Raw genomic sequence first — 25,472 nt, 5'->3', positions numbered from 1 at the left:
GGATCTGTATCCAGAATACAGAAAATCTATGAAAAGTAAATTAGGCAGAAAAAGACACTACAATAAATAAATGTGGGAAAATTCTAAATAGACATTTCACCAAAGAAGACATAGAAACAGCAAATAAGCACATGAAAATGTGCTCAATAACATCATTAGGGAATTTTAAATTAAAACTACAATTTGATACCGTTGCATCCACATGAGAATGGCTGAAATTAAAAAGACTCACCATACCAAGCATTGGCAAGATTGTGGATGATGGAACTTTTGTACAGTGCTGAAGAAAATGAAAAATGGTGCAACCAGTTTGGCAATTTCTTAACAACGTTAATCTTACATCTACCATATGATCCAGCCATTGCACTCTTAAGTATTTACCTTAGAGAAAGAAAGCATATGTCTGTGCAAAAATTTAAACACAAATGTTCACTGGAGCTTTAATTAAAAAACAACAAATTTCAAACAAATTGCAATATATCTATTTATAGATACTACTCATCAATAAAAAAGAATGAATTATTGATACATGCAACAAAATGGATAAATCTAAAATAAATAGGCTGAATGAAAGAAGTCAGACCAAAACCAACCAACCAGAAATCCCTTTATGATTCCATTTAAATAAAATTCTAGGACATGAAAACTAATCTGTAGTGAGAGAAGATCAGTGGTTGCCTGAGTACACTGCAGGGGGAGGGGTAGAAAGGCCAGGTAATAAAGAGCTGAAACTGTTATGTACTGGGAGAGTAAACAGAACTATATTTAAGAGTATTTAGTTATTTTAACAGATTAATAAAACAGTCTAAAGTAATTATTTTTAAAAATACATAAACTCTTAAAACATTTTAAACTAACATTTGGAAATGTTCTGGCTTCTTAAAATTTTTCATTATAGAATGGATAAAAACGTGGCTACCAGGGAAGAAACTATACTACAATGTCAAATTGCTGGGAAGACTTTCTAACCAAATGCATATTTCAACAACCATCTGAAAAAAACATGGGAATCACTGAATAATATTTACCCAGTGAGAACAATTTAGGTATATTTATTCCAAATGCATGTTAAAGATCAAGTTCCTTCATCAGGCTGGACAATTCATTGCTTTCAAACAAAAAAAGCATCTCTGATAGGCCTCAAGGGCTACTACAAAGCAGGTAACTGCTGATGGAGTGAAATTCCATTCTGCTACACCTCTTCTCCCATGTTGAGGTCAAAGTAGCTTCTCTACTTCTAGGCTAGTTTGTGAGCCTCACAGGAGCTATTCCACAACATGCTTTTGTTCAGATCTATGAACTCACTTGAGCCAGGAGTCATGCCACCAAAAATGTGAAGTGTTGGGGTCTCCTGGAAGCCGCTGCCCTTGAACCTGGAGTAGGAGCTTCAGAAGCCATCAGAACACAAATCCTCAGAACCTGCCTCCTTCAGACACCTGATATGAGCTGGGCCACCGGTATGAGGAGCTGCACAGGGAGAGACAGATCCAGCAATCGCTGTGCTTTACTGCTGTAACTGTGTGCCTGGCACCATGCTAGGCACTGGGTTAGTGACAATGACACTGATACGATTGGTTAGTGATCCTAACCAGATGTTACAACGGGCTTCTCATCAGGGTTTTTTTTTTCCCCCTCTATTAAAAAAAAGTTGAAAAGGAATAAGGAGTGTCCTGAATTCATACAAACATTCATGATCCCGCAATAACCAGAGCCATCAACTTACTCCTGTGTTACCACTGAACGTTCACAGCGATCCTGTGGGTAAAGCATTCTTATCCCCATTTACAGAGGGGAAAGTTGAGGCTCAGAGAGAATCGTCACCGGTCTCACCTCCCGCGCCCCTGCCTCTAGAAGGAAAGTGGCTCCAGGACACCCCTGCAGCAGGACACCGCACTCAGGGGGCCGGGAGGACCCCAATGTCTTCACCTATGAGACAGCCGGGGCACCGAGCCCCAAAGCGGGAAAGAAGCGACTTGGATGTGGGTCTCTTTGTCTCCCAACACCCCAGGGCGGCCCAGCCCCCACCGCGGGGACCCACACCCTCAGCTCAGCCCCAAACACCTGAAGGCGGGACTTGCTGTTCTCTCCAGGCAGCGTCCATCTTCATTAAAAATACGCCACGGTCGCCCAAATGACGTCAGGTTTCTATGGCAACCGCGATGCGCGGGCAAGTTCTCCACACCGGAAATGCCTCCTTACCGCGATCCACCCCCTGGATTTCGCTGAAAGCCGAGCATCTTTGCCCTTCAGGCTGCCACCGGAGAAACAGAGGCACTAGACTGGGACCCGGGCGGTTGGTGGAACTCTGCCCACGTTGTTGTAATAAGGCATGTGTTTGTCCTCAGGAATTTTGTTTTCTTTAAAGTGAGGCAGGAGGGAAGTATTACCAGTATAAAGAAATCAAAGGAGGTATCTTAGGGTCCTTGGACATGAACTAGCTCTCAGAGAATGAACATTTAAAATCACAGCCCATGCTAAGTAGTTAGACATCCATGGCAGAAAACTAAGAGACTGTAATCAAGTGACTGGATGATCTAGGAACACACAAGATAAATATTATTTAAGCAATTTTTGGTAATTATTTAAAGGAAGCAGGCCTAGAATATTATAGTTATTTAGTAGGCAGAAACTTAGTCAGTTGGGTCATACAATGGTTTGTCCTGGGGAATTCTGATCATCCATTCCTGTTAATTTCTTCCATATGAAGGGGCATCCATGACCAAAACACTCCTAGCCTCTCTATACACTCACTTCTCAGCCACAGGAACGACTCACCTGATTAGTGAGGCTGGAAGAAGAAACTAATTACACAGCCCAGGACTGCTCACTTCAAGACTCATGGTGTAAATTGCCCCTATGGAGCACACGTCCTGCTCTGCCTGCAGAGATGGGTCTTACAGTTGGCCCATAGTCTTCCCTTTCTGTGTCTTGCTGGCTCCCAATTATTCCCTATGGTCTTGCTCCAAAATGCTTAGGCTTTAAAGGGCTCCCCAACCCCTAATACATCCCTGCTTCACATTTGAGCTCTAAATCAATTAAGAAATACGAAAAAAGAATACAGAGAACAATGTATCAACTTTACTCCTTATAAAAGTCATATTGGAGAAAAGTGGCTTAGATCTGTAGGCAAGGCATTTCCTATTAATGAACCCCAGAATTGGATAGACTTATCTACCCAACAGTGCTACAATGGAATAGTCACAAAGGCCAAGGACTGCAATGCATATCTATCAGCTGTCTGGTGGAGGAGCCCTGTCTACATGTGCCCAACAAAAGAAGTTCCCTTACAAAGCTGTCCCTGTAGCAAAAGAAAGGGTTTCAGGACAACTTCTTTGAGGAATACTTCTCAAAGTGAATAAATTCCCCTTGTTCTGTTTGAGTACTCACCAAGTAGCCTTCTGAGGATATAGCTTTCCATGTGGCTCATTGAACAGTTTTTAGCAACAGCCTTTTATTACTTAACAGGCATGAGTGGCATGGAGACATCTTATGGAGGAAAGGTGGAATTAGATTAAATTCCAAGAATAGGGTGAAAATCACATATTAAGAAAATTTCCCTTGGAGATTTCTTCAAGAAGAATTTGAGGAAATGTTTGAAAATCTGTACACACACATAAACTTAAACATGGACTATAGCCAAATTTTTAACAAAGTCCTATTGAGCCTGGAAGGATAATAAAAGAATCCCTATCATATCCAATGATAACAGACCACAGAAAAAGAGGGAGATTTAACAAAGCCACATGTTTTGTATATCTATTTCTGTTAAACAAAACACCTTAAAACAATACCCATTTTTTCTCTTTCGGAATTTTCTAGGTTGACTGGGCTCAGCTGGGTGTTTTTCTGCTCCACATGCTGTCTGTCACCCGGGACTGCCGTCAGCTGGAGGCTCCACTTGGCTGGGACATCCAGGAGCCCTCACTCACATGAGTGAGTGTTGGTGCTGGCATCTGCTAGTTCAGCTGGTGCTGTTGTCTGGAGCACCTTGGTTCTACCCTCCATGTGTAGGGTTGCCAGATTGAATTTAACCCAGTTAAATTTGAATTTCAGATAAACAATACTCTTTTAGTGTAAATATGAGTGATGATGTATGGGCCTCCCCTGACTGCATCAGTGTTACTGAACCGAACTTGGGTTCACTCGTCCATGCACAATAAAACCAATCTACTGACACCGGGTTGTGGTCAAGGAAAGTGCAGCATTATTGCAGGGCGCCAAACAAGAAGTATGGGAAGCTAATGCTTAAAATGCCTGAACTCCCCGAAGGCTTTCAGGGAAAGATTTCTAAAGACAGGGTGAGGGAAAGGATTGCAGGGTGCGTGATCAGCTCATGGACATTCTTCTGATTGGTTGGTGGTGAGGTAATCAGGAGTCTGGTTCCACGCAGTCTGGGGACTGTGTGCTTGTGGGCAACATACAGTTAACTTCTTCCACCTGGTGGGGTTTCAGTATCTGCAAAACATCTCAAAGGATATGGCTCAGAATATTATCTATAGCCTTTAAGGAGGAACTTAAGTTCCTTGAATTTGATGGCTAAACTATTATCATTTTGTCTTGCTTGACCATTTTCCTTTTTTTCTGCATTTTCTCACTTCTTTGAATAAATTTATTCTTTGGAACCCGGGGAAGGCCTAGGAGGCTGAAGTTTTTCTACAAACAAGAGGCAGGCAGAGGACATGGTGGGGGTGGGTTCTGTCCCGGGAAGACCCCATAGAGTCCTGCTTGGTTACATCAGGAGGATAAATTCCCACAAGTGGGAAGGCTTTGTTAAAGAGCATGATCATCTAATATTTAAAAATATTTATTGTCTAGTCGAACTTCGAAATCTCATTACTAATGGGTATCCCAACCCACTTCAAGATGAGAGCACCTGTTTTTCAAGATCCATGCAAACAATGGATTTCATGATGTTTTTAATATTTACCAATATGATCTTGTTAGAATGTTAGAGTACATCTTATTTTTCTCTATTATATTTCCCTATAACTGGTACATTTCACATGCCTATTTCTAAATGTTCAGCTTTATGCTTACTTTATGCTTCAGAATATATCTTGAAGTAATTCTTGAGTTTGAAAAGAAAACCTGACTATTGAGTTTGTATCTATGTTGCATCCTATTTACATTGAAATTGTAGAGCCACGAAAACTCCAAATACTGCTGGGAGAGGACAAACTGGTACAATCTCTTTGCAGAGACATTTGGCAACATCTATGAGAAAAAGAAGTGAGGTCCTGTCAGCTGTTGCACTCTTAGGTCTGGCCTGTAGATTCTCGCGCATATGTGCAAGCATGCTCATGGTAGCATGGCTAAAAGTATCAAAACAGTCCCAAAGTCACCTTATTAGAGAAATCTTAAGATCACAATTTTCAGAGAAAAAAATGTCAATATATGATACATGAATATATTACTTATATAGTTAGAGCTAAAAATGTGTAAAGCAATGACATGTTTCATTTATGGATGAATTTGTGAGTAAATGACAAATTTTGGATAGTGGTTCCCTCTGAGGGTGAGGCAGTCAGTGAGTTACATAGGGGCACCTACTTTCTGTAATGTTTTACTTCATAACCTTGGTTGTGTCCATGTTTGCGTTTTATAGTACTTACTATACTTTTTAAAAAGTCTGAGTTATAACATATTTGACATGAATAAAGCTCTAGTGGGCTTTATCTCTTAATTAGCAAGTAACCCATTGTCCATTTAGAAAATGTGTAAAGTCCATGCAAATACCAGTATTCCTTGTTATAACACATTCCCCCCAAAGCACATTCTGCTAAGGTTCATAGAGGTTAAATACATTTCCCAAGAACACATGCCTGTTAAGAGGCAGCATGGTTATTCTAATCCAGGGTTGTTGGATTCTAAAGTTGGATTCTACCCTCGAATCTGTGCACACAGGATGGATAGTAATGTTTACCTTGCTCTAGAGCAAGTTTTTCAACCTCAACACTGTTGACATTTTGGGTCAGGGAGCTCTTTGTTGTGAGGGATGTTCTGTTTAGTTCCAGCAGTTTTAAATGTGGAGAGATTTAGTCATAGAGTAAGGTCGTTCATGGAGTAGATTCTTTTAAAAGAGTTAATTTAGCCCCCCCCAACCCCAGCAAAGTGAGGGGTGCTGCCTCCAGTGAGGGTCAGGCAAAGTGCTTCTGAGAAATGACCTCCACTCCCTGAGACTAATTGAGGAGGAGGGTGAAAAGAGAACCCCTGGATGAGCTCTTTCCTTGAGGGCCCTGGGGGAAGAACCCCATGTCCAGCATAATCTACCCAAAACAAGAGTAAGCCCAGAAGGAGATGACCGCATGTGACAAAGCAGTGACTGGACACTTGGTGATGCTGCAGCATTTCTGCCCCCGCCCCCCAATACATTGGCAGAAAAGAATCACAAGTCATTTTTTCAATACAAAATGGGAAACACTAAATAAATTAGCCAGGGAATAAAGTTTCTAAGAAAACTAGGAATAGCTCCTCTACCCAAGGCTGAACTGGAAACCAAGACTCTGATGAGCAGCCCTGAATGCTAGGGTAATAAAGGAAGTTTCAGAGGGGAGAAAAATAGGCAGGTAATAATGAAGCCAGCCTGTTGCCAGGTCAACAGATATTGAACCCCAGTGGTCAGACTCCCTTTAAGCCTCTTGCCCAAGTCACACATCCCCGTGAACTTAGAGTGAGTGAAAGAGGACAACCCAGAGAATTTGTGACGTGGGAAGGCTCACTTCCTACACTTCAAAATTATGGACTTGTGCTGTTGGCAGAGTGAAGAGGGCCTTCTTTGAGTGAGAAATCTGTCCGTCACAATGGCTGGTTGGTCAGACACAATTCCCTACCACTGTTTCATGTTGCAGCTGATCCTCTCTCTTCTGCTCCTCATCACATTAGTGTCCCGCATGGCCTTTCAAATTTGGAAAAAACGTCGGACAACTTAATGCCAGGAGATGCAGCCTCCCTGAGATGAAAGAGTCTCAGACTCCGTTGGCGTCGGCAGCTCTCAGAAGAAAAGAACAAATAACAGAATACACTAAAAGAGAAGATGGTGGAGTCCCTTACTATCGCCTTTGGTACTGAATAGCTGGCTCTGGCTTTGCTCAACGAACCACGTAGGTCTCCATGCCATGTGACATAAGAGCAGGACACATAAAGCTCAGCAAACTTCCTTGTCTCTGCCTCTGCATATTTTTGTCATTATCTACCGAAAAGTTTCTCATTTTGCACAGGTTTTGTAAGTAACCTTTACCGTAAATACCCTGTACTACGTGACAGGGATTGTGCTAAGTGCTCTACTTGCATCATCTAATTCTCAGCACCAGTCTATGAGGTAGCTACCACTATTACACTGGTTTTACCAAAGAGCAAGTGGAAGCTGAAGGGATTTGTCTGCAGCACCAGCTAATTAAAAGTGACAAGGCTGGGACTCAAACCCCTTGAGCCTATGTGACCGCTAGACTCTCACTCTCAACCCCTATGATGTTCCCTGGTGGGCAGAGAGTGACAAGTCTTCTGTGGTCCTGGGTGTACAACTTGGTGAGATGGGATGATTTCTCCCGGTCACTTCAATTTTCCCTTAGCTTAACATGAACTCCTTTTAGACTGTAGCCTGGTGGAGAGTCAGGAGAGCCAAGCCTACCAGCATTTCATAAGTAGTCTGATGTCACAATGGTTGAGAGTAGAGAGACTCTACACATCAGCAAATAATGCTCTTATTTTATTTTTTAAGATATTCTTTGAAACACATTTCTTTGCAAGTTCATGTGGGAGTTATTTAGAAGATAAAATGTAGGTTTTTTGGATCTTCTACCTAGGCAATCATGTCATCTGTATATAGGAACAGTTTTATTTCTTCCTTTATTTCTTCTTTCCCAATTTGTATGCCTTTCATTCAATTTCTTGCCTTCCTGCAATCGCTAGGACTCCCAGAACTATGTTTAACAAGAGAGGAGAGAGCAGACATTCTTGTCTTGCTCCTATCTTAGGGGGAAACCATTCACTCTTTCACCATTGAGTACAATAGTTCAACACAGCTCACACACTCTTTACCTATCTTGGTTCTCACAGCAGCCCTGGAAATTACCTCCATTTTACCAATGAACAGAGTAAAATGAACTAAGGCATTGTCATGACAATAACCACTGTTTATATTACTAGCTAATGATTCAAAAATAATCTGAAATTCATTATTCTTGTTTGTTTTTGCTTTTTTAACAAGTTTCCATCAAGTTTTTCACTGTCTTTAAGTTAATTGACCCATTCAGTTTGCATCCTCTTTTAAAAACTCAAACTTTAATATAATTAGTGATTAAGTAATACTTGTTAATTTAGGAAAAACAGATAAAAACTTAAAATTAGTCTACACTCATGTGATCTCAGTAAAGGAAACAGGGTGTTGAAAGTAAGATTCAAAATTTTTCTTCTTAATACATTTTCTCTTCTGTTCCAAAGCAACAGCAACAACAAAACCACTTTAGGATGCCTATTTTACAATCAGAAACACCAGCTCTTTTCATTTATGGGAAAATAATTTTTTTAATTGGCATTGATCTGAAGATTTCTCTCTTCATATAAAATTCACCAAAGTTTATTTTTACTAAATAGAAAATATTTCCATCGACTACAAGAGAAAGAGTAAATTTCTAAACAGGCTAATTGTAACTTTTTAAACAATGTTTGGGGGGAAATAAAAAATACAAGTAAATGTTAAGATTTTTTTAATTTATAGGGATGACTTACTTATTTGGTTATGTATATTTGTTACTTAGAAAGCATTCCGACTGTACACGAGATTGCAACTACATTACATGCAATATGCTTGAAATTTTTTAAATGGGATCTTTCTAAACAAAATTAGCATGTTTATTACATGAAATATGTGATCTCATGGAAGAAGACGAATAGACATATAATTTAGCCCATTTTATTACCATTTCCAGCCCTTTTTCTACTTAATGTGACAACTTTTAAGCTTCATAAATAGTTCTTTTCTAGTAAGTAAATGTATTCACTTAATGTTCCCACATTTGACAACTGGGAGTGGACCTGCTGAAATGTGATGACTCTTATTTTCACAGTTTTGAAAAACTGGACCTAAATGAAAGTTGGTCAAATGTGATCCAATTAGCTTTAAGGAGTGGATAAGAGAGAGAAAAAATAAACAAGCTAAACATGTCTCCTTGGCAGGGGCTTTGAAAGAGGCAGTATTCCTCTTAAGAGGCTCTGAGCCTCGTTTAATCATGACTAAATATGGGATGATGATAAAAATTTTATGAGTGCTTTCTTTGGATGATTATGGTTTGTTTATATTTTTCATTATATTTTCTGCATAATCTAAGTACGTCTAATGACCTTGTGTTACATAATTATAAAAAATATTTCATTTAAAAATGTTCCTCATAGAAACTTTTAAAACATGAGAGTGTAAAGAAATAAACCACCCACAAAGACCCAACATTAACTGTTGTTATATATTATTTTAGATAAATTACAATGCTAGAATCTTTAGTAATAATTAAATGCATTATTGTTATTAAATATCTACTGTATCAGAGACTGCTAGAAACTGAGCTCCATGGTGATTAAGACAAAATCAGTGCTGTAAAAGGGCACAGGCTTGCATAGAAATGAGAATGTCTAATGTATTTAATAATTTTATAATTTTTATAAATTTATTAGTAATAAATTCATAATAATGCATTTATTAACAGGATATTTGGGAAGATTAAAAAACAGTAGTCGTTTAAAGATAGACATACATTGATTGTTTAATGCAATCCAATTTTAGATACATCAAATTTCAGGAAGGTATATTCATTGCAAAATCAAGTAAGTAAGGTAATTTAGATCACAATGTTTGTAAAATGGTGTGATCACCATCAGCTTTTCTCCACGCCTATGCTGGCAAAACTCAAATGCATCAGAATCACCTGAGGGGCTGTCAAAACAGTAATTCCTAATCGGGTGATTCAAGGGATGACAAGGGGAGTTGGGATTGGGAAAGGCACCCAAGTGTCGGCATTGTTAACATTTCCTCTAGGTAGTTAAGATGCAAGTAAGGGGTCTATGTTTATGTAAACACTGGCACATACGAAGTTTTTTTTAAAAGATTACAGATTTTAGGTTAGAGATTTTTTTTTGCTATGGTCCTTTGGAAATTAAAAGTCATGCTTTCCAGGTAAAGTTACTTGCTTGAGCCACTTAATTAAGAACAGTCAGGAACAGTATTGAACTCCATTACAGTTAATTATATCAATCAAAATAATGAATATCTAGTATGTCAGACACTAACTAGAAACCGAGCTCCAGGATTATTAAAACAAAATCACTGTCTTGAGGGGGGCACACAATCACATAAACATGACAATGCCAAATACTTAATGAAGTTTTTAAGAACTCACAAAGCAATTTCACGTTTCAGGTATAGAAGGGATAGAAATGGGAAAGAAGTGTTTCAGCTTTAAAATGTGTTCCTCTAATGTAATTTACATGTCTTTTGGCTGTGTTAAACTGGTTAGGCAGGCCGGCCCAGACTCTTTTAAGAGAAAACCCCCCACATAGGGTACAAACACAGGCAAAATAAATCTTCAGCCTGTTTGTGTTTTGGAGGTTTGCAGTAGTGCAATTATGGGCACACCATGGTAAGACATCGAGATGTGTCTCCTGAGCTAGGACCCAGTGCTTTCATATCTGAGTTCTTTCAAAAGGAGGGGCATAAAAATAAAACCAAAAAGCACTATTCTGTTCAGAACCATTGTAGGGGCAAGAACCATGGGAATGGTACTCACTTGGGTAAATGTAACTCCAAAGCGGGGATAAAGGCATTCCGCACATTTCTATAGAAGTCAAAGGTGGAGGGAGGATTTAGCTCACCAGGGACTGCAAAGCGATCAGTGGATTTCTGTTACCTTGTGGACTCCAGCACATCAGCAACAGGAACAGAAACAGCACCCAGCAGAAGGGAAAGTATGCCCAATTGACAAGGCAGTAATCAGGGGAGCAGGGGTACTGCAAATATGAGAGGAATGACAAGGTGGAACCCACCTTTTTTGCCCTCTGGACTTGTGAGCCTACATGAAATCTCCCTTTAGTACTTCCCAAGTACCTGATGAGGGCCAGGGTCCTGTCAAATGCTGGGGATTTGCATAGGAGGCAGCCCAACAGTTCCACAGCTCATTATTCCACTCAGCAGCCCTGTAAGGTAAGCATTACTCCCAATTTCACAGAAGAGAAGACTGACTCTTTAAACGCATGTATCTACTAAAGGGAGGGTTTATTCTTCCAGTTAAGACTGGAAAACATGTGAAGTTCACTCTTCTTTAAGGTTGTTGAACCAGTAATTATGTACATTCACAGACTTACTGAAAAATTGTTTTCACTGCCTCTGAAACTCCAAATAATAAAAGGGAAAAAAAGTCACATATTATCCAACCACAGAAACAGGTGACCCAATTAACATCCTAGGGTATTTGATTTCAGATATTTGGAGGGTTCGTATACTATATATGTATATTTTAATAAGACAATAATAAATGTATAGATTGCTTTTTAATTGCTTTATTAACTTAACATTTTTCCATGCAAATAGGTGAAACTACTGTTGACAGAAACTTAGATTGGGTGCCAAGGCAATCTCCAATTAGAAGCTGGTAACACAGAACCCACCTGACACATGGAAATTACATAAGGTTCACAGCAAACGGATCAGTAAAGGCATATCAGGAAAATGCAAGGGAAAAGAACAATAGTGGGGAATCACAGTATCAATCTCACGGAAAATGGCAGGAGTCAAGGCATAAGGCAAAATTCATCATGATGGTCATGGTGATTAGACAGCTCCCCCATAAGGATACGCAGACAATTCCTCAATTGCAGCTCCCTAAGTTTTCTCCTGATTTCTCTCATCTCCTCCATGAACATTTCCATATCATCTCCATCTCCACCCATCCCATCATTGACCTGCCTATTGGGTATGGCCCATCGGAAATTAGGGGCAAGTCGGCGAGCTTGTCCCCGTCTATTATTTCCTGCTGGCTGGTGGCCTTCGCCCCCTCCCAAAGGGCGGTCTTCCTCTCCATTCTGCACGGGCTGCTCCATTTCTTCGTTTTCCTGGTGGATATTGGCCATGATGAGATTTTTTTTTCCTGGTTGTTTTTCTTTGAACAACAAGCAAGACAAAGGCAAGGAGACAGACTGAATGCTTGGTGCACTGACCAGCAGGATTCAGAGCTCTGATATCAAAGATTTTTTAAATTTATTTTTTTTCCCCACTTCAGGAGCTTCGGGCGCCCTCTAGGTAGCTTCCAGTTCGAGCCCCTTCCCCAGCTCTCTCCTTTTACCTCCCTCCCCCAAACCCAAAGCCCACCATTTTTCCCTGCCCAGGATTCTTTCCCAGAGCGCAGCAGGCACCAAAATGGAGGACCGGGGATGGGGCCTGGGGGCGTTAGGAGGGGTCTCAGACTGGGCTGTACACCCGCCCCACCCCCGCTGTCCCCCGCACCGACCTGGGCCTATCCTTGCTGTCTTCTGCTTCTCCCGATTCTCGCCACGAGTGCGCCGCCGCGACACTTAGACCCGCAGACCTGCAGAGGGCCGGGGTCGGGGGGTAGGGCAGGGGGCTGCCGCAGCCGGGAGCTCGGCCCCCTCCCGGCCGTGCGCCCCCAACCCAGGCCGCCCCCCGCCCTGCGTCCCCCGCCCCCACCCCCAACCCCCTCCCGGGTTCACCATTTCCCTGCAGGAACTCGGGGATGACTTCCCATCGCTCTTAGTTGCTCTGCTGCCCTCCCTGAAACCGTATGGCCCCTGCACCCCACCCCAGGGGGTGCCGTATTTGTGCTCCGCGAATTCTGGGGTGTGGAGAGAGCTGGCCGGGACTCGCTGCGCTGATCCCCTGCGCCGGCCTCTGGCGTTCCCGGGCCGCTGCCTCCCTGGCGTCGGCGCACGGGCCCCAGGGCCCTTACCTGCTCCGCTTTCCCTGGGCCCGATGCCAGCCCGCCGCGCGCAGGGCAGTGGGGAGCTGGTACCCAGACAGGAGTGACGACTGCACCGAAGGCTGCGTCGCTCTGCAGCTCCCGGTCACGTGAGGAATTCGCGTCACCGCCGAGCTCGCCCCCAACTCCTGCGGTCGGTGCAGCAGGAGCGCTCCCCTCCCGCCTAGTGCACACGTACAAACCCCTCCTCCTGTTTGTGCGCGGGGCCCCAGCTCACACCGCCCTGTCACTCATCTCGCTCCTCTCCAATCTGAGGGCCTACAAGTGGCATCACCTCCCTGCGGTTGGAGTTTTCCCTTCTCTGGTTACCAGGGAGGGTCTGCAACACCCTCCACCCCTCCCACTCCCGCTCCAGGCCTTGGCTTTGGCTTTTTCTGCTTTTTTTCCTATTCTTGCTGGCCGTGACACCCCCCCCCCCCGTCACCACACACACCCTGCATGTGCACAGTCACCAATGTCCACCACGTTCCCTGAATTCATACCCTTCTGGGAAATTTAGATTGAGGGGTGGAGTGAGGAGAGAGCAAGGGACTTAACAGAAAGAGAAGCAAGGGAATGGAGTAGGCTGTACATATCTTTCCTGATAATTTCCCTTTATTTCCTGTTTTAAAAAAATCAACATGCCATTAAAATTTTTTTAATTACCAGGTTTCATTTTTGAAGGAAATATTTCATCCTGCGGAATGGAAAAGCCTTATAGTTTATGTTCACCTGTACCACCGAGAAAATATTTTTTCTGGGCTCCACACGATATCAACATCACTTTTGAAACATACTAGCTTACTTCAAAAAAATTTTTTTTAAAAATAGAGGCATCTTCCTGAATACAGTTGGTGTTTTGAAAATGATCTGTAAAGTAAATCTTCAGGAAGAAGTCCGGTTGTCAGCTCTTGGACATTTTATGTAAATTTATGTGATGTTTTTGATGACACAGTCTTTGGAGAAAAAAGATATTAGAAATAAACAGGGGGTATGTTAAGCAACTAAACTTGAAACTCATCTTTAGTGTAACTTTTCCTTTCTTTAACTTGAAGTAACTAAAAAAATCCTATATCAGCTAGAAAATAGAGATGTCTTTAGGAAAGTGGCATTATTATAAAAAAAAAATTTAGTAAGTGTTGGTTGTGATAAAGGAACCAAAAGAGTTAGTTGTACTGAGGCAAGGCAGGCTAGGCAAATGCTTATTGCCTCTAGTTTTGACTTCAAACTCCTATGTAATCTCCTACCCTGCTAAACTAGCTGAAATATTGAATAGAAGAAAAGTATACGCCTAGTGCATATGTAGTTTGAAATATATAAAATTAAATGTATACACATATGTGTATGTATGTATATATACACATGCTTTTAGAGATACATAGAGATATTGATATATAGCTCCAAAAGCTCAAATTACAAAATAATTGTCGTTTAAAAGAATGCTGGTAATTCCTGGATTCTGTCTCACAGTTAATAACTCTTCATACAGGTATCTCTATTAGTGATATAGACTCGAAGGGTGCTGATTAGCATCATGAGCTGTGGCATCAGAAATGTCTGGGGTTAAATCCTGTTTCTACTACTTACTTGATGTGTGACTTTGGGTTGATTACTTAGCAAAGTCACTGTGCTTCCTCTGTGAAACAGGGGTTGTTAGAAGAAGTAAATCACATATATCAACTACTTACCACAGAGACCGATGAATCGTCAATGAAGGTTGATTCATTAATTTTGTACTATTATTAGATGGTTTCTAACAAGATTTGAAGAGTAGGCAGAACATAGTTCTGTCCTTAGCTAGATCCACTCGTCTTTAAAATCTGTGAGGGCCCAAAACACATCTGTTGTCTTCTATTTTGCAAACCCAGTGACTTATAGAATTTCTTGTACCCAGTAGCTGATTAGTGAATACTTGTTGGCTGAATGCATCCACTACTGAGGCTAATAGGTTGCTTTTCATTCAGAGGTCTGTATTTAGAGCAATATGGAAAAGCTTTTATGAAAATTAGGAATTATCTAGAAAGAACCCCCTGAAAGTAAAGAAACTGCTGTGACATAACAAATCATTGAATACGAAGTTTAAGAAGTGGAGTTTTTAGTCCTCTTTTTGACTCATCTTGAATAAGTATTTTGTTTGAAACTACAAAATGTTCTTAGATGAAAAAATACATTTGTGTATTTTTCCAGATTAGATGTCATGCTAAAAAGAGGTTGGTGTTGTTTAAAGTGATCTTTAAAACAAAGTGATGTTTTAAAGATAGGTGAAAATTGTCCTAGAAATGTTACCTTCACTAAAATGTTATGAGGTGTTGATTGAGAACTTCTCTTGTCCTTGGAGTTTTCTGAGGAGTTGAAGATAGATAACAAACTGTTGAGCAGAAAAAATTTTAAATTTCTAAGGCTGAGTTAGGACACAAGAGTCTTAGTTTGGGACTCGTGTGCCCTGAGGGGACAGAGAGAGGGTGAACTGGTTTGATGGCTCTTACCCTGAAATAATAGAAGAGTAGACTCAGTCTCTGCATTCATTTTCTCACCTTTTCTCACATTTATCCAACTCTGTTGGGCTGACTTGATAACACACTGGCTTCATGACTATTGTATGCCTATGGCTAGCACCTTCAGCATGACACATTAACTCTTCCATTTACCTATTGATAGGTAACAAACCATCCCAAAATTCACTGGTGTAAACTATAACTGATACTATGTTCACAGATTCTGAGTCAGAGGTTCAGAAAGTACACAGCAGGGACTACTTTTCTCTGCTCCAGGATATCTGGGGCTTCAGCTGGCATGGCTTGGATGACCGGGGGTAACTTGAAAGGCTGTAGATGACTCAAACAGCTGAGTCCTGCACGAGCTGAGACTGAAATGGCTGAAGAACAGACTCAAGTAGGGCCATCAGCCAGAGTTCCCACGTGTAGCCTGTCCAACATGGCCATCTCAGAGCTTTAAAAGCAGGTGTTCCCTATGTGGAATCTTAAAAAAAAAAAAAAAAAAAAAGACAAGTGAGCTTATATCAAAAACAGACTCACAGACATGGAATACAGACTTGTGGTAACCAGGGGGGAGGGGGGTGGGAAGGGATAAACTGAGAGTTGGAGATTTGTAGATACTGACTGGTATATATAAAATAGATAAACAAGGTTATACTGTATAGCACCGGGAAATATACTCGATATCTTGTAGTAGCTCATGGTGAAAAAGAATATGAATATTCATGTATGACTGAAGAATTGTGATGTACACCAGAAATTGACATGACATTGTAAATTGACTGTAACTCAATAAAATAGAAAGGAAAAAAAAAGCAAATGTTCCCTGTGAACAAGGTGGAAGTTATATGGCCTTTTACGACCTAACCTTAGAAGTCACATAAGATAAGTTCTGCCATACTCCATTGGTTGAAACAGTTACAAGTCCTATGCCAAGATTCAAGGAGAGGGACAATAGACTCCAACTCTTGATGGAAGGAATGCCAAATAATCTGGAGCCGAATTTTAAAACCATCACACACTTTACTGGTATGTACCTCTTACAATTTCTTTCCCTCCAGCTAGATAAGGCAGTCAATATGTTAGTGACACTTGTTTGGTTACAATTGTTAAGTACAAAATAACTTTAGAATAGGACCTAAAATGGAAGTCCCCCAGCCTTGTTCCTCTCATATTTTTCCTATCTTAAGGATTTCTAAGAAATTAATTTTTACTAAAAAATGTTTAGCATATTTGAATATTTGTCTACACACAGTTATCTGTCTGTGTACTGATTGGGTATGATATGCAAAGGCACCAAAAAGAATTGGAAATAGGAGAACAAAATAAATGGTGAGGCTAAAAGAATGGATTAGCAGGGTTATAGAACATTGGATTTTACAGTCATGTGTTCTGTGCCTTTGCTTAATTTTGGATTTATAGGGTATGATTTATGATCTCACTAGCAGTCCTAAGCTTTCACAGAACATGTATTGTCAAAACTGGAACACCCTAGAATTATTTTAATCCAAGAGCCTATTTTACAAATTGGGAAACTGAGACAGAAAAATTAAGAGGCTTGGCTAGGTTACCAAACAAGACAGTGGCAGAACTATAAATAGGGCCATCTATACTTTCTTAGCTAATACTGTTTTTTTAAATGTATTTACTCATTAATTAATTAGCCTTGTAGGTTTATACATATTGTATATAAAATCAAAGGAAATACAGTAACATTTCATTTATAATTGCTTTTGGCTCTTGTGATGATGGGAGATAGGCCAAAATCATAAATCCAATGTATGATTTTCCACATTTTCTAAATATTCTGTGATAAATTAGGTAGATATGAGAATATGCAAGAAATTGTTTTTAAAGACTAGTAAAACTGATAATTTTTATGTGTTTTTAGTGCAGATGATTTTTATCTAACTAAAGAGTAAACTCTCCTTCTTTCCCCCCCATCAGGGCACACAGACACACATACATTCTTCCCCTCCTCCCTTCCTCTCTTCCTCCTCTTCTCTTTTATGCCTCTACCCCAGCTTCAGAGTCAGGGTCTACCTCTTCCACCAGGAATCTGAGACTTAGCAGCATGATACTATCTTGGGCCATATTTTACACTTAGGTGTCTCCCTGTACCTCCCTCATCCCCTCCCATATAGTTGACCTCATCTTTGAGATTAAAGATGCATTTCTAATACTGGACATCAGATGGTAATTAACCCTATCTTCTAAATTGTCTCCAAGGAAAATGTATCCTTTTTGCAAGTAGAAGGAAAAAAATCATTAATTATTATTTTTTAAAATTCAAGTTATAAGATAGTATGTACAGAATTATCCTACTTTTCTTAAATATACAGTGATAAAATATAATAGCACCTATATAAATGCTGTATATGTCAAGCATTTTTGTGTATGTATATTCATTATTGCATTTTATCCTCCCCCAAACCTATGAGGTTGGTGCTTATATTATCCCCCATTTTACAAATAAGAGAATTGGAGGAAAACAAGGCTGTGCAACAGATAGGAAGTGGTAGAGCAGGAATTCAAAACCATATAGTCTAGTTCCTAAGTTCATGCTCTTACTGTCTACTCAGTTTCATTTATTAATAAATCCCAAATCTATATCTCATTCGTTCTTTTATCCATCTGTTGTTAGAGCTGTTTTCTGTGATAGGCACTGCCTGCCCATTCCACATCTGAATCTCAGTACTATATTTAGGAGTTCTGATTCCCAGGACATAGCACTTTCCACTTAATAAAAATATAAGAAGTACACTTTTTATTCAATCCATAATTTATTGAATATCTACTATGTGCTAGGCAAGCCCTGGAGATATAAAAGACAGTAAGACAGATAAAGCCTTCATATTCTTGTGGAGCTCATGGCTTAATGGGAGGAAACCAGAAGGAGAGTGTGGTAAGTAATGAAGGGGCAATTAGAGCACTGAGTAAGAGGACTTAACCCAGTTGCCAGTGAAGTCATCCAGGAAGAAGCAATGTCTAGGAGGTCAGCTTCTGACATGACAGCATGAGGAGCTCTGTGGACCTGCTTTCCAGTGAAACTAGTGAAATTTATAAAAACAAAAATTTAAAGTCTTTAGAAATGGTCTTAAGGGCATATATTAAGTAGAAGAACATCTATTTGGGAAAATAGACAAGCTGGGCAGAAGATCAACCAGGAAACAGAAGATTTGAGAACACTATGCTCCAACTAGACCTAATAGACACTGAATATGCCACCCAACAGCTGTAGAATGCACATTCTTCTCAAGGGCATGTGGAGCATTCTTCAAAGTAGACCATGTGATAGGCCATAAAACAAGCCTCAGTAAAGTTAAAGAATTAGAAATAATATAAGATACTTCTTTGACTACAGTGGAATAAAATTTCATATCAGTAACAAAAAAAATAGGAAACTCATTAATATCTGGAAATTAAGCAAAACACTCTTAAATAGCCAATGCATCAAAGAACAAATCAAAATGGAAATCAGAAAATATTTTGAGAAGAATGAAAAATGAAACAAAACATACAGCATATGAGAACTTATGGCATGGAACTTTGGTATGTTGAAACACAATATACCAAAACCTATGGGGGTGAAGCTAAACTTATTCTTAGAGGAAAATATATAGCTGTAAATGCGTACATTAAAAAAGAAGAAAGATCTCAAATCAATATCCTAACTTTTTACCTTAAAACACTGGGGACGAGGAGTAAACTAAGAATAAAGCAAGCAGAAGAAAGGAAATAATAATGATTAAAGCAGAAATTAATGAAATGGAGAATGGAAAAAGAATAGAGAAAATTAGTGAAACCAAAGCTGGTTTTTTGAAAAGATCAATAATATTGACAAAGTTTTAGCTAGGTTGATTTGAGAGAGAGAGAGGAAGAGAAAGAGAAGAAGAGGGAGGGAGAGAGAGGGAGAGAGAGGGAGGTGTGTCAAGTTACTAGAATCAGAAATGAAAGAGGGGCCAATATAACTGACCTTATGGATATGAAAAAGGATTATAAATGAAATAGCATGAAATATTGCATGCCATTATATTAGATAACAGATGAAATGGACAAATTCCTAGAAAAACATAAACTATCAATACCATCTCAGAAATAAACAATCTGAATAGACCTATAACTACCTAGAAAGAAAACTCTAGGCCACATAGCTTTACTGCTGAATTCTATCAAATATTTCAAGAATCCTTCAAGAATTCTTCCAAAAAAATAGAAAAGGACAGAACACTTCTCCTCTTATTTTATGAGACCAGTATTGTCCTGATACCAAAACCAGACAAAGATATAAGAAAAAAAAAAGACCAGTATCTCTTATGAATATGGTTGCAAAAATCCCCAATAAAATACTAAGAAAACAAATCTAGCAACATATAAAAAACAATTATACATCATGACCAAGTGGGATTCATCCCAGAATGCAAGGTTGCTTTAACATCCCCAAACCAGGAACTCCTCAGTGTAATAAAAGGTATTACAGAAAACCCTCAGCTGACATTATACTTAATGTTAAAACACTGGATGCTTTGCCCCTAGTAACAGGAACAAGACAAAGATGTGTGCGCTCACCATTTTTATTCAACATTACACTGGATGCTCTAGCCAGGACAATTAGGCTAGGAAAAGAAATAAAAGGCATCCATATCAGAAAATAATAAGTAGAACTATCTCTACAGATGATTTGATCTTATATATAGGAAGTCTTATGGAATCCACTGATAAACTAATAGAACTAACAAACAACTTCAGCATGGTTGCAGGATACAAGATCAATATACAAATATCAGTTGTATTTCTCTACACTTGCAATGAACAATCTGAAAAAGAAATTAAAAAACAATTCTATTTATAATAGTATCAAAAAGAACAAAATGTTTAGAAATAAATTTTATAACGGAAGTACAAAACTTATACTCTGAAAACTGCAAACCATTATTGAAAGAAATGAAAGAAGATGCAATTAAATGGGAGAAAGATCCCATGTGTATGAACTGAAAATTTTAACGTTGTTAAAATGGCAATACTTCCCAAATTGATCTACAGATTCAGTGCAATCCCTTTCAGAATCTTGGCTGATTTCTTTGTAGAAATTGATAAGCTGATTCTAAAATTCATATGTGAGGGTGGGGATGTAAATAAAATTTGTGTGCATTGCAAGGGACCCTAAATAGCCAAAATGATCTTTGAAAAGAATAATGTAGGAGGACTCATATTTCCTGATTTCAAAATTGCTTCAAAGCAATGGCAATCAAGAAAGTATGATACTGGCACATGATAGACATATAGGTCAATAGGACTGAATTGAGAGTTCAGAAATAAAACCATGTGTCAGCTGATTTCCACAAAGGTGCCAAGACCATTCAATGGGGAAAAAAGTAGTCCTTTCACATGTAGTTCTGGAACAACTAGACAGCCACTTGTAAACTAATGAAATGAGACATTTACCTCACACCATATACAAAAAAAATTAACTGGAAAGAGATCAGAGACCTAAATCTAAGAGCTAAAATGATACAACTCTTAGAGGAAAAAACAGGGATAAAATCTTCATGACTTTGGATATGGCAAAAGAGTCGTAGACATGATGCCAAAATCATGAGCAGCAAAAGAAAAAATACATTGAACTTCATCAAAACTAAAATGATTTGGATGTCAAAGTATACTGTCAGAAAAGTGAAAAGATAACCTACAGAATGGGACAAAATATGTACAAATCATGTATCTCATTAGAGACTTGTATCCATAATATATAAAAAATCTAACAACTCAATAATAAAAAGGCAAATATCCTAACTAAAAAATGGGCAAAGGATTTGAATAGACGTTTCTCCAAGTAAAATATACAAGTGGCCATTAAGCATATGAAGAGATGCTCAGTATCAACCATCAGAGAAATGCAAATCAAAACCACAATATCACTTCACCCCTCTTAATATGGCTACAGTCAAAAAGTCAGAGAATAAAAAGTGTTGTCAAGAATATGGGGAAATTGGAAAACTTATACCCTGCTGGTGGGAAGGTATAAAAGTCAGTCAGTTTAGAAAACAGTATAGTAGTTCCTGAAACAATTAAGCATAGAGTTACCCTGTGACCCAGCAATTCAATTCCTAGATATCTACCTAAGAGAAATAAGAACATATGTCCTCACAAAACCTGTACACAAATGTTCATAGTAGCATTATTCATAATAAGCAAAAGATGAAAACAGCCCAAATATCCATCAATGGATTAATGGATAAACAAAATGCAGCATATCCATACAATAGAATATCGTTCAGCCATAAAAGGAAATGAAGAAATACATGCTACACAATGGTTGAACCTTGAAAACATATGCTAAGAAGGTAGTCACAAAAGACCACATTTTATATGAGCACATTCTTACGAAATGTTACAGATAAGGAAATCTGTAGAGACAGAAAGTAGATTAGTATTTACTTAGGGCTGGAGGGATAGAGGCATGGGGGAGGGGTCATAGCTAATGTATGGTGTTTCTTTTTGACTTGAAAATGTTCTAAAATTGACTGTGGTGATAGTTGCACATAACTGTGAATAAACTAAAAACCACTGAATGGAACACTTTAGGTGGGTAAATTGTATGGTAGGTGAATTATATCTCAAAAAAGCTATTTTTAAAAAAAGAAGTAACATTAATTCTGGGATAAATGAGTAGAAGTTATCTAGGCTACGTGGGTAAGGAGTGGTTAAGAGAATGTTTCAGGTAGGGAAAACTGTGGGAACAAAGATCAGGACTTGAAAGGGCATGGAGCTTTAAGGAATTGATAGGAGTCCATTTAGCACAAATGGTTGTTGGTTGTTGTTGTTACTATTTATTATATACCAACTGTTGCAGAGCAGAGATTAGAAGCAAGGGGCTTTGACCTTAGGCAGGCATGCCATTTAATAGCTGGGTGACCTTGGCCAAGACACTTAATCTCTCTAAGCCTTACTTCCTTTTCAATTAAATAGTAGGTTAATGACATAACATCTGGAAAAAGACTCAGAGCTCATGGAAGGGAAGAAGGGCTCTGCATAAGTCCAAGAAACTTTTTTGACAGTTGCAATTCAAGGATAATAAAATTACGTATTAGGAGAATTTTTTAAAAAAATAATTATTTCTTAAACAACCAGATGGCAGGAAGCCTCATCAGATATCAAAATGTCACTTTAAAAGACACAATCCCTCCCCTTTGTGAGCTAAAGGGCTTCATCTTAATATTTGTGTGTGTGTGTGTGTGTGTGTGTAATACTGTCCTTCATTTTTCTTTTACTGATGAATATGTAGTACATATGGATCTACCTCATTCTTTTAAACAGATTTTTTACCTACACTGTAGTGAAAATATTAAGGGATTGTTTAGGCAAAATATTTGAATAGACATTTCTCAAAGTAAGATGTACAAATGGCCAATAAGCACATGAAAAGATGCTCCATACCCAATTAAATTATCCGGAAAATGATGCAGCTTTTTTTGCAATGGCTCTTACAAAACGCTGGTGTCATAATATCAAATAATTGCTTTTGGATACCATTATATGTGAAAAGCCCCCCTCCCACAACCCTTACTCTACCTTGAACTGTCCTTATAGAGGCAACAGACCAGCCTTTCTCTTAGCTTTTGCCTTTTCCTTTTGTAGAGGCAGTGGTGATTACACGTGTATGGGATCTGGGGCTGACTTTCAAACGTGCACACACTCCTGGCAGTTTCTCAGTGAAAAATTTTACATAAGATTACTCCTGTCCTTAGCATCCTGATAAATCCACTGGTTTTGCTCCTCTACTTCTTTAACTTTGTGTGTCATGGTAGCTATGTCTTACTGTAACTTCAAAGTTCCTCATAGATTATTTACTTTTATGTTCTTAGTTGATGTTCTTTTCATTCAGTTAATTAGGATTCATTCAAAATCCTATGTATTTAGTTTGGGGGGGTGATTAGGTTTATTTATTTATTTTTAGAGGAGGCACTGGGGATTGAACCCAGAACTTTGTGCATGCTAAGCATGCACTCTGCCTCTTGAGCTATATCCTTCCCCCCTTCCAAATTTTATGTATTTAAGTAAAAACTAGACAGAGTTACAAATTCCATTTACACTCTACAGTATAATGCATTATCAACTTTATTTAAATTTTAATTATAAAATCAAAATTTGTGATTTTGAGCCTTTAGGAAAGGCTTGCCATGCACATTAAGATTTATTGCCCGGAAAAAAACTGTTACTACTGGGAGAGGCAATCTACCTTGGGCTCTGAGCATCCCTGCACATTCTTTCTGGGTATACCAAGAAGGTAGGGCCCTGACCACTCTTCACATAGACAGGCCATTTCTGAGGGCTGTGTCTGCAGCAAGCAACTTTGAGGGATGAGGTAACGTCTTTTCCTGGACACAGAGCAGGCTTGCTTCTGCTCATGAGTGAATTCTCCAAACTCAGAGTATCTTCCCTAGAATACAGTACACTGGATATAACACACCCATAGTGGGCTGTGTCACCCTATGGGACTTAAGGATCATGAGGAACTGTACAAACCAATATGAAGTTGTGGTTACTGCTTTTGCCATGAGTAATAATGTCCTTCGTTTCTGACCCAGGATTCTGATGTCTCCTGCCATAGCATGAGTTTAACAGTAGCAGGTTAACTTGTTAATTTGTAAGTAGGGTAAAATCTCAGACTGTATGACAGGTGTTTCATGACATTATCCCTAGATCAATTATGCTAGGGCAATGTTTCCCACTAGAATGATTTCTGCCATATCACTATGTACCACCTTTGCTATAAATATTATATTCTACTTCATGTTTGTCTTCCAACTGACTCATTAAATTTGAATACTTTTTGAAAAGGAAATATGGGTACTTTTTTGAAAAAGAAACTTTATAACACCACCTTAAATCTAAACTATCATCTTTTGTGTTAAAGAGAGTATTCATTTAACACATATTAAAATAAACACATGGGTATTACAACTTAAAATATTTGTGGACTATCTAAAATCATCTCCACTTACCACCAGGCCCTTCTACTTTATTCCCAAGTTACCTGATTACATCCAGAGTAGTCGTGGCTGGGACAAAGAGTATCACAACCAATATTTTTAGTTAGTGAATTTTGAAGTCTTATATTCTTCCCTTTTAAAAGTTCCCATCAAGTCCTTTTGTGAAGGAAAAAAGGAGGAAAGGGAGTCTAGTGCTCTGACCCGCAATGGGACAGTCATTGTCCTCCAGGTATGTATGGCCAGGACAGTCCAGCCATCAGCCTAGAAGAGTCTGGTGTCTGCTGCAGGCTGGAGCAGAGACAACAAAGTCAGACCACCCTGAAGAGAGGTGTGCCTGGGAGGGGAGACCTTCCACGTCCTGCCCCAGCTCCACGCCTCAGATGGCCAGGGGGCTGGACTCATCCCGTCCCATAAAACTGGCACAGGGAGTCTCTGGACCCTCATCTCGCTTCAGCCAGAATCCAGCCTGACCAGCATCCATCAGGCTGCCATAACCCTGAATAGTCTGGAGATTGTCCCAAAAAGAGCATCACAGAGGAAAAATAAGACACAACTGGCACAGCTGTCGGCCACATATACACATACAGAAACATACATAGTTATGAAGATTTGGATATAAATATAGATGAACAGTAAGTCTTACACAGCACTTCCATGTTTCCAGGTAAGAATGGATATATCTCCCAAATCTGACCTGAAACTCCCTTTAAAATTTACAGTCTAGGGGTATCTTTTGAACTGGTGAGGAGGGCCTGCCACCAGTCTTTTGGGAGATCACTCACCCTAAGGAAATAAGAGACAGAAGGTAAAACCAATCTTTAGACTCAGAGAATCAATTCTGACTAAAGCATAGTGTCTGTTACTCAGACTTGTCTTCTGATCCAACCCCCAAACAGACCCACTGTGTCTGAGTCTTAAGGGGAAGAATGGATCTCTGATTAAAATCCCAAAGTTGCTAAAGTATCTATAAGATATCATGGCCCAAGTGGCCCTGCATAGCCTAAATTGAAGAGATGGGCATTTTCCCC

At 39.3% G+C, this 25,472-nt stretch overlaps 1 protein-coding gene and 1 long non-coding RNA gene across 4 annotated transcripts in view; both read right to left on the bottom strand.

Moving 5' to 3' along the window:
- The window catches only part of LOC123619342 (uncharacterized), a 92,329-nt gene extending 90,182 nt beyond the window's left edge, over positions 1–2,147 (bottom strand). For both annotated transcript variants that reach the window (XR_006727918.2, XR_012504660.1), the window contains exons 1-2: positions 2,062–2,147; positions 1,306–1,467 (exon numbers count right to left, since the gene is read on the bottom strand). This is a non-coding gene — a long non-coding RNA (uncharacterized LOC123619342). The remainder of the gene's footprint in view (positions 1–1,305; positions 1,468–2,061) is intronic.
- Positions 2,148–11,528: 9,381 nt separating this feature from the next.
- On the bottom strand, positions 11,529–13,010 carry BEX3 (brain expressed X-linked 3). Of its 2 annotated transcripts, none has more exons than XM_010963657.3 (3): positions 12,948–13,010; positions 12,492–12,569; positions 11,529–12,096 (listed from the first exon to the last, which is right to left on the bottom strand). In XM_010963657.3, exon 3 carries the CDS (start codon positions 12,082–12,084, stop codon positions 11,776–11,778), a length of 309 nt encoding a protein of 102 aa, XP_010961959.1. In that variant the 5' UTR covers positions 12,085–12,096; positions 12,492–12,569; positions 12,948–13,010; the 3' UTR covers positions 11,529–11,775. The 2 variants fall into 2 exon arrangements, with proteins under 2 accessions (XP_010961959.1, XP_010961958.1); XM_010963656.2 differs by having other exon boundaries at positions 11,529–12,143; positions 12,948–13,008.
- Positions 13,011–25,472: the final 12,462 nt, after the last annotated feature.

The sequence above is a fragment of the Camelus bactrianus genome, chromosome X (assembly GCF_048773025.1).
Source record: "Camelus bactrianus isolate YW-2024 breed Bactrian camel chromosome X, ASM4877302v1, whole genome shotgun sequence".
NCBI lineage: Eukaryota > Metazoa > Chordata > Mammalia > Artiodactyla > Camelidae > Camelus > Camelus bactrianus.
Note: the sequence above shows the minus strand (reverse complement) of the source record. Positions and strands in the feature narration are given on the sequence as shown.

Bases quoted from the DNA above. Each gene is read 5' to 3' on its own strand.
- BEX3 (XM_010963656.2), bottom strand. From the start codon at position 12,114: ATGGCCAATATCCACCAGGAAAACGAAGAAATGGAGCAGCCCGTGCAG.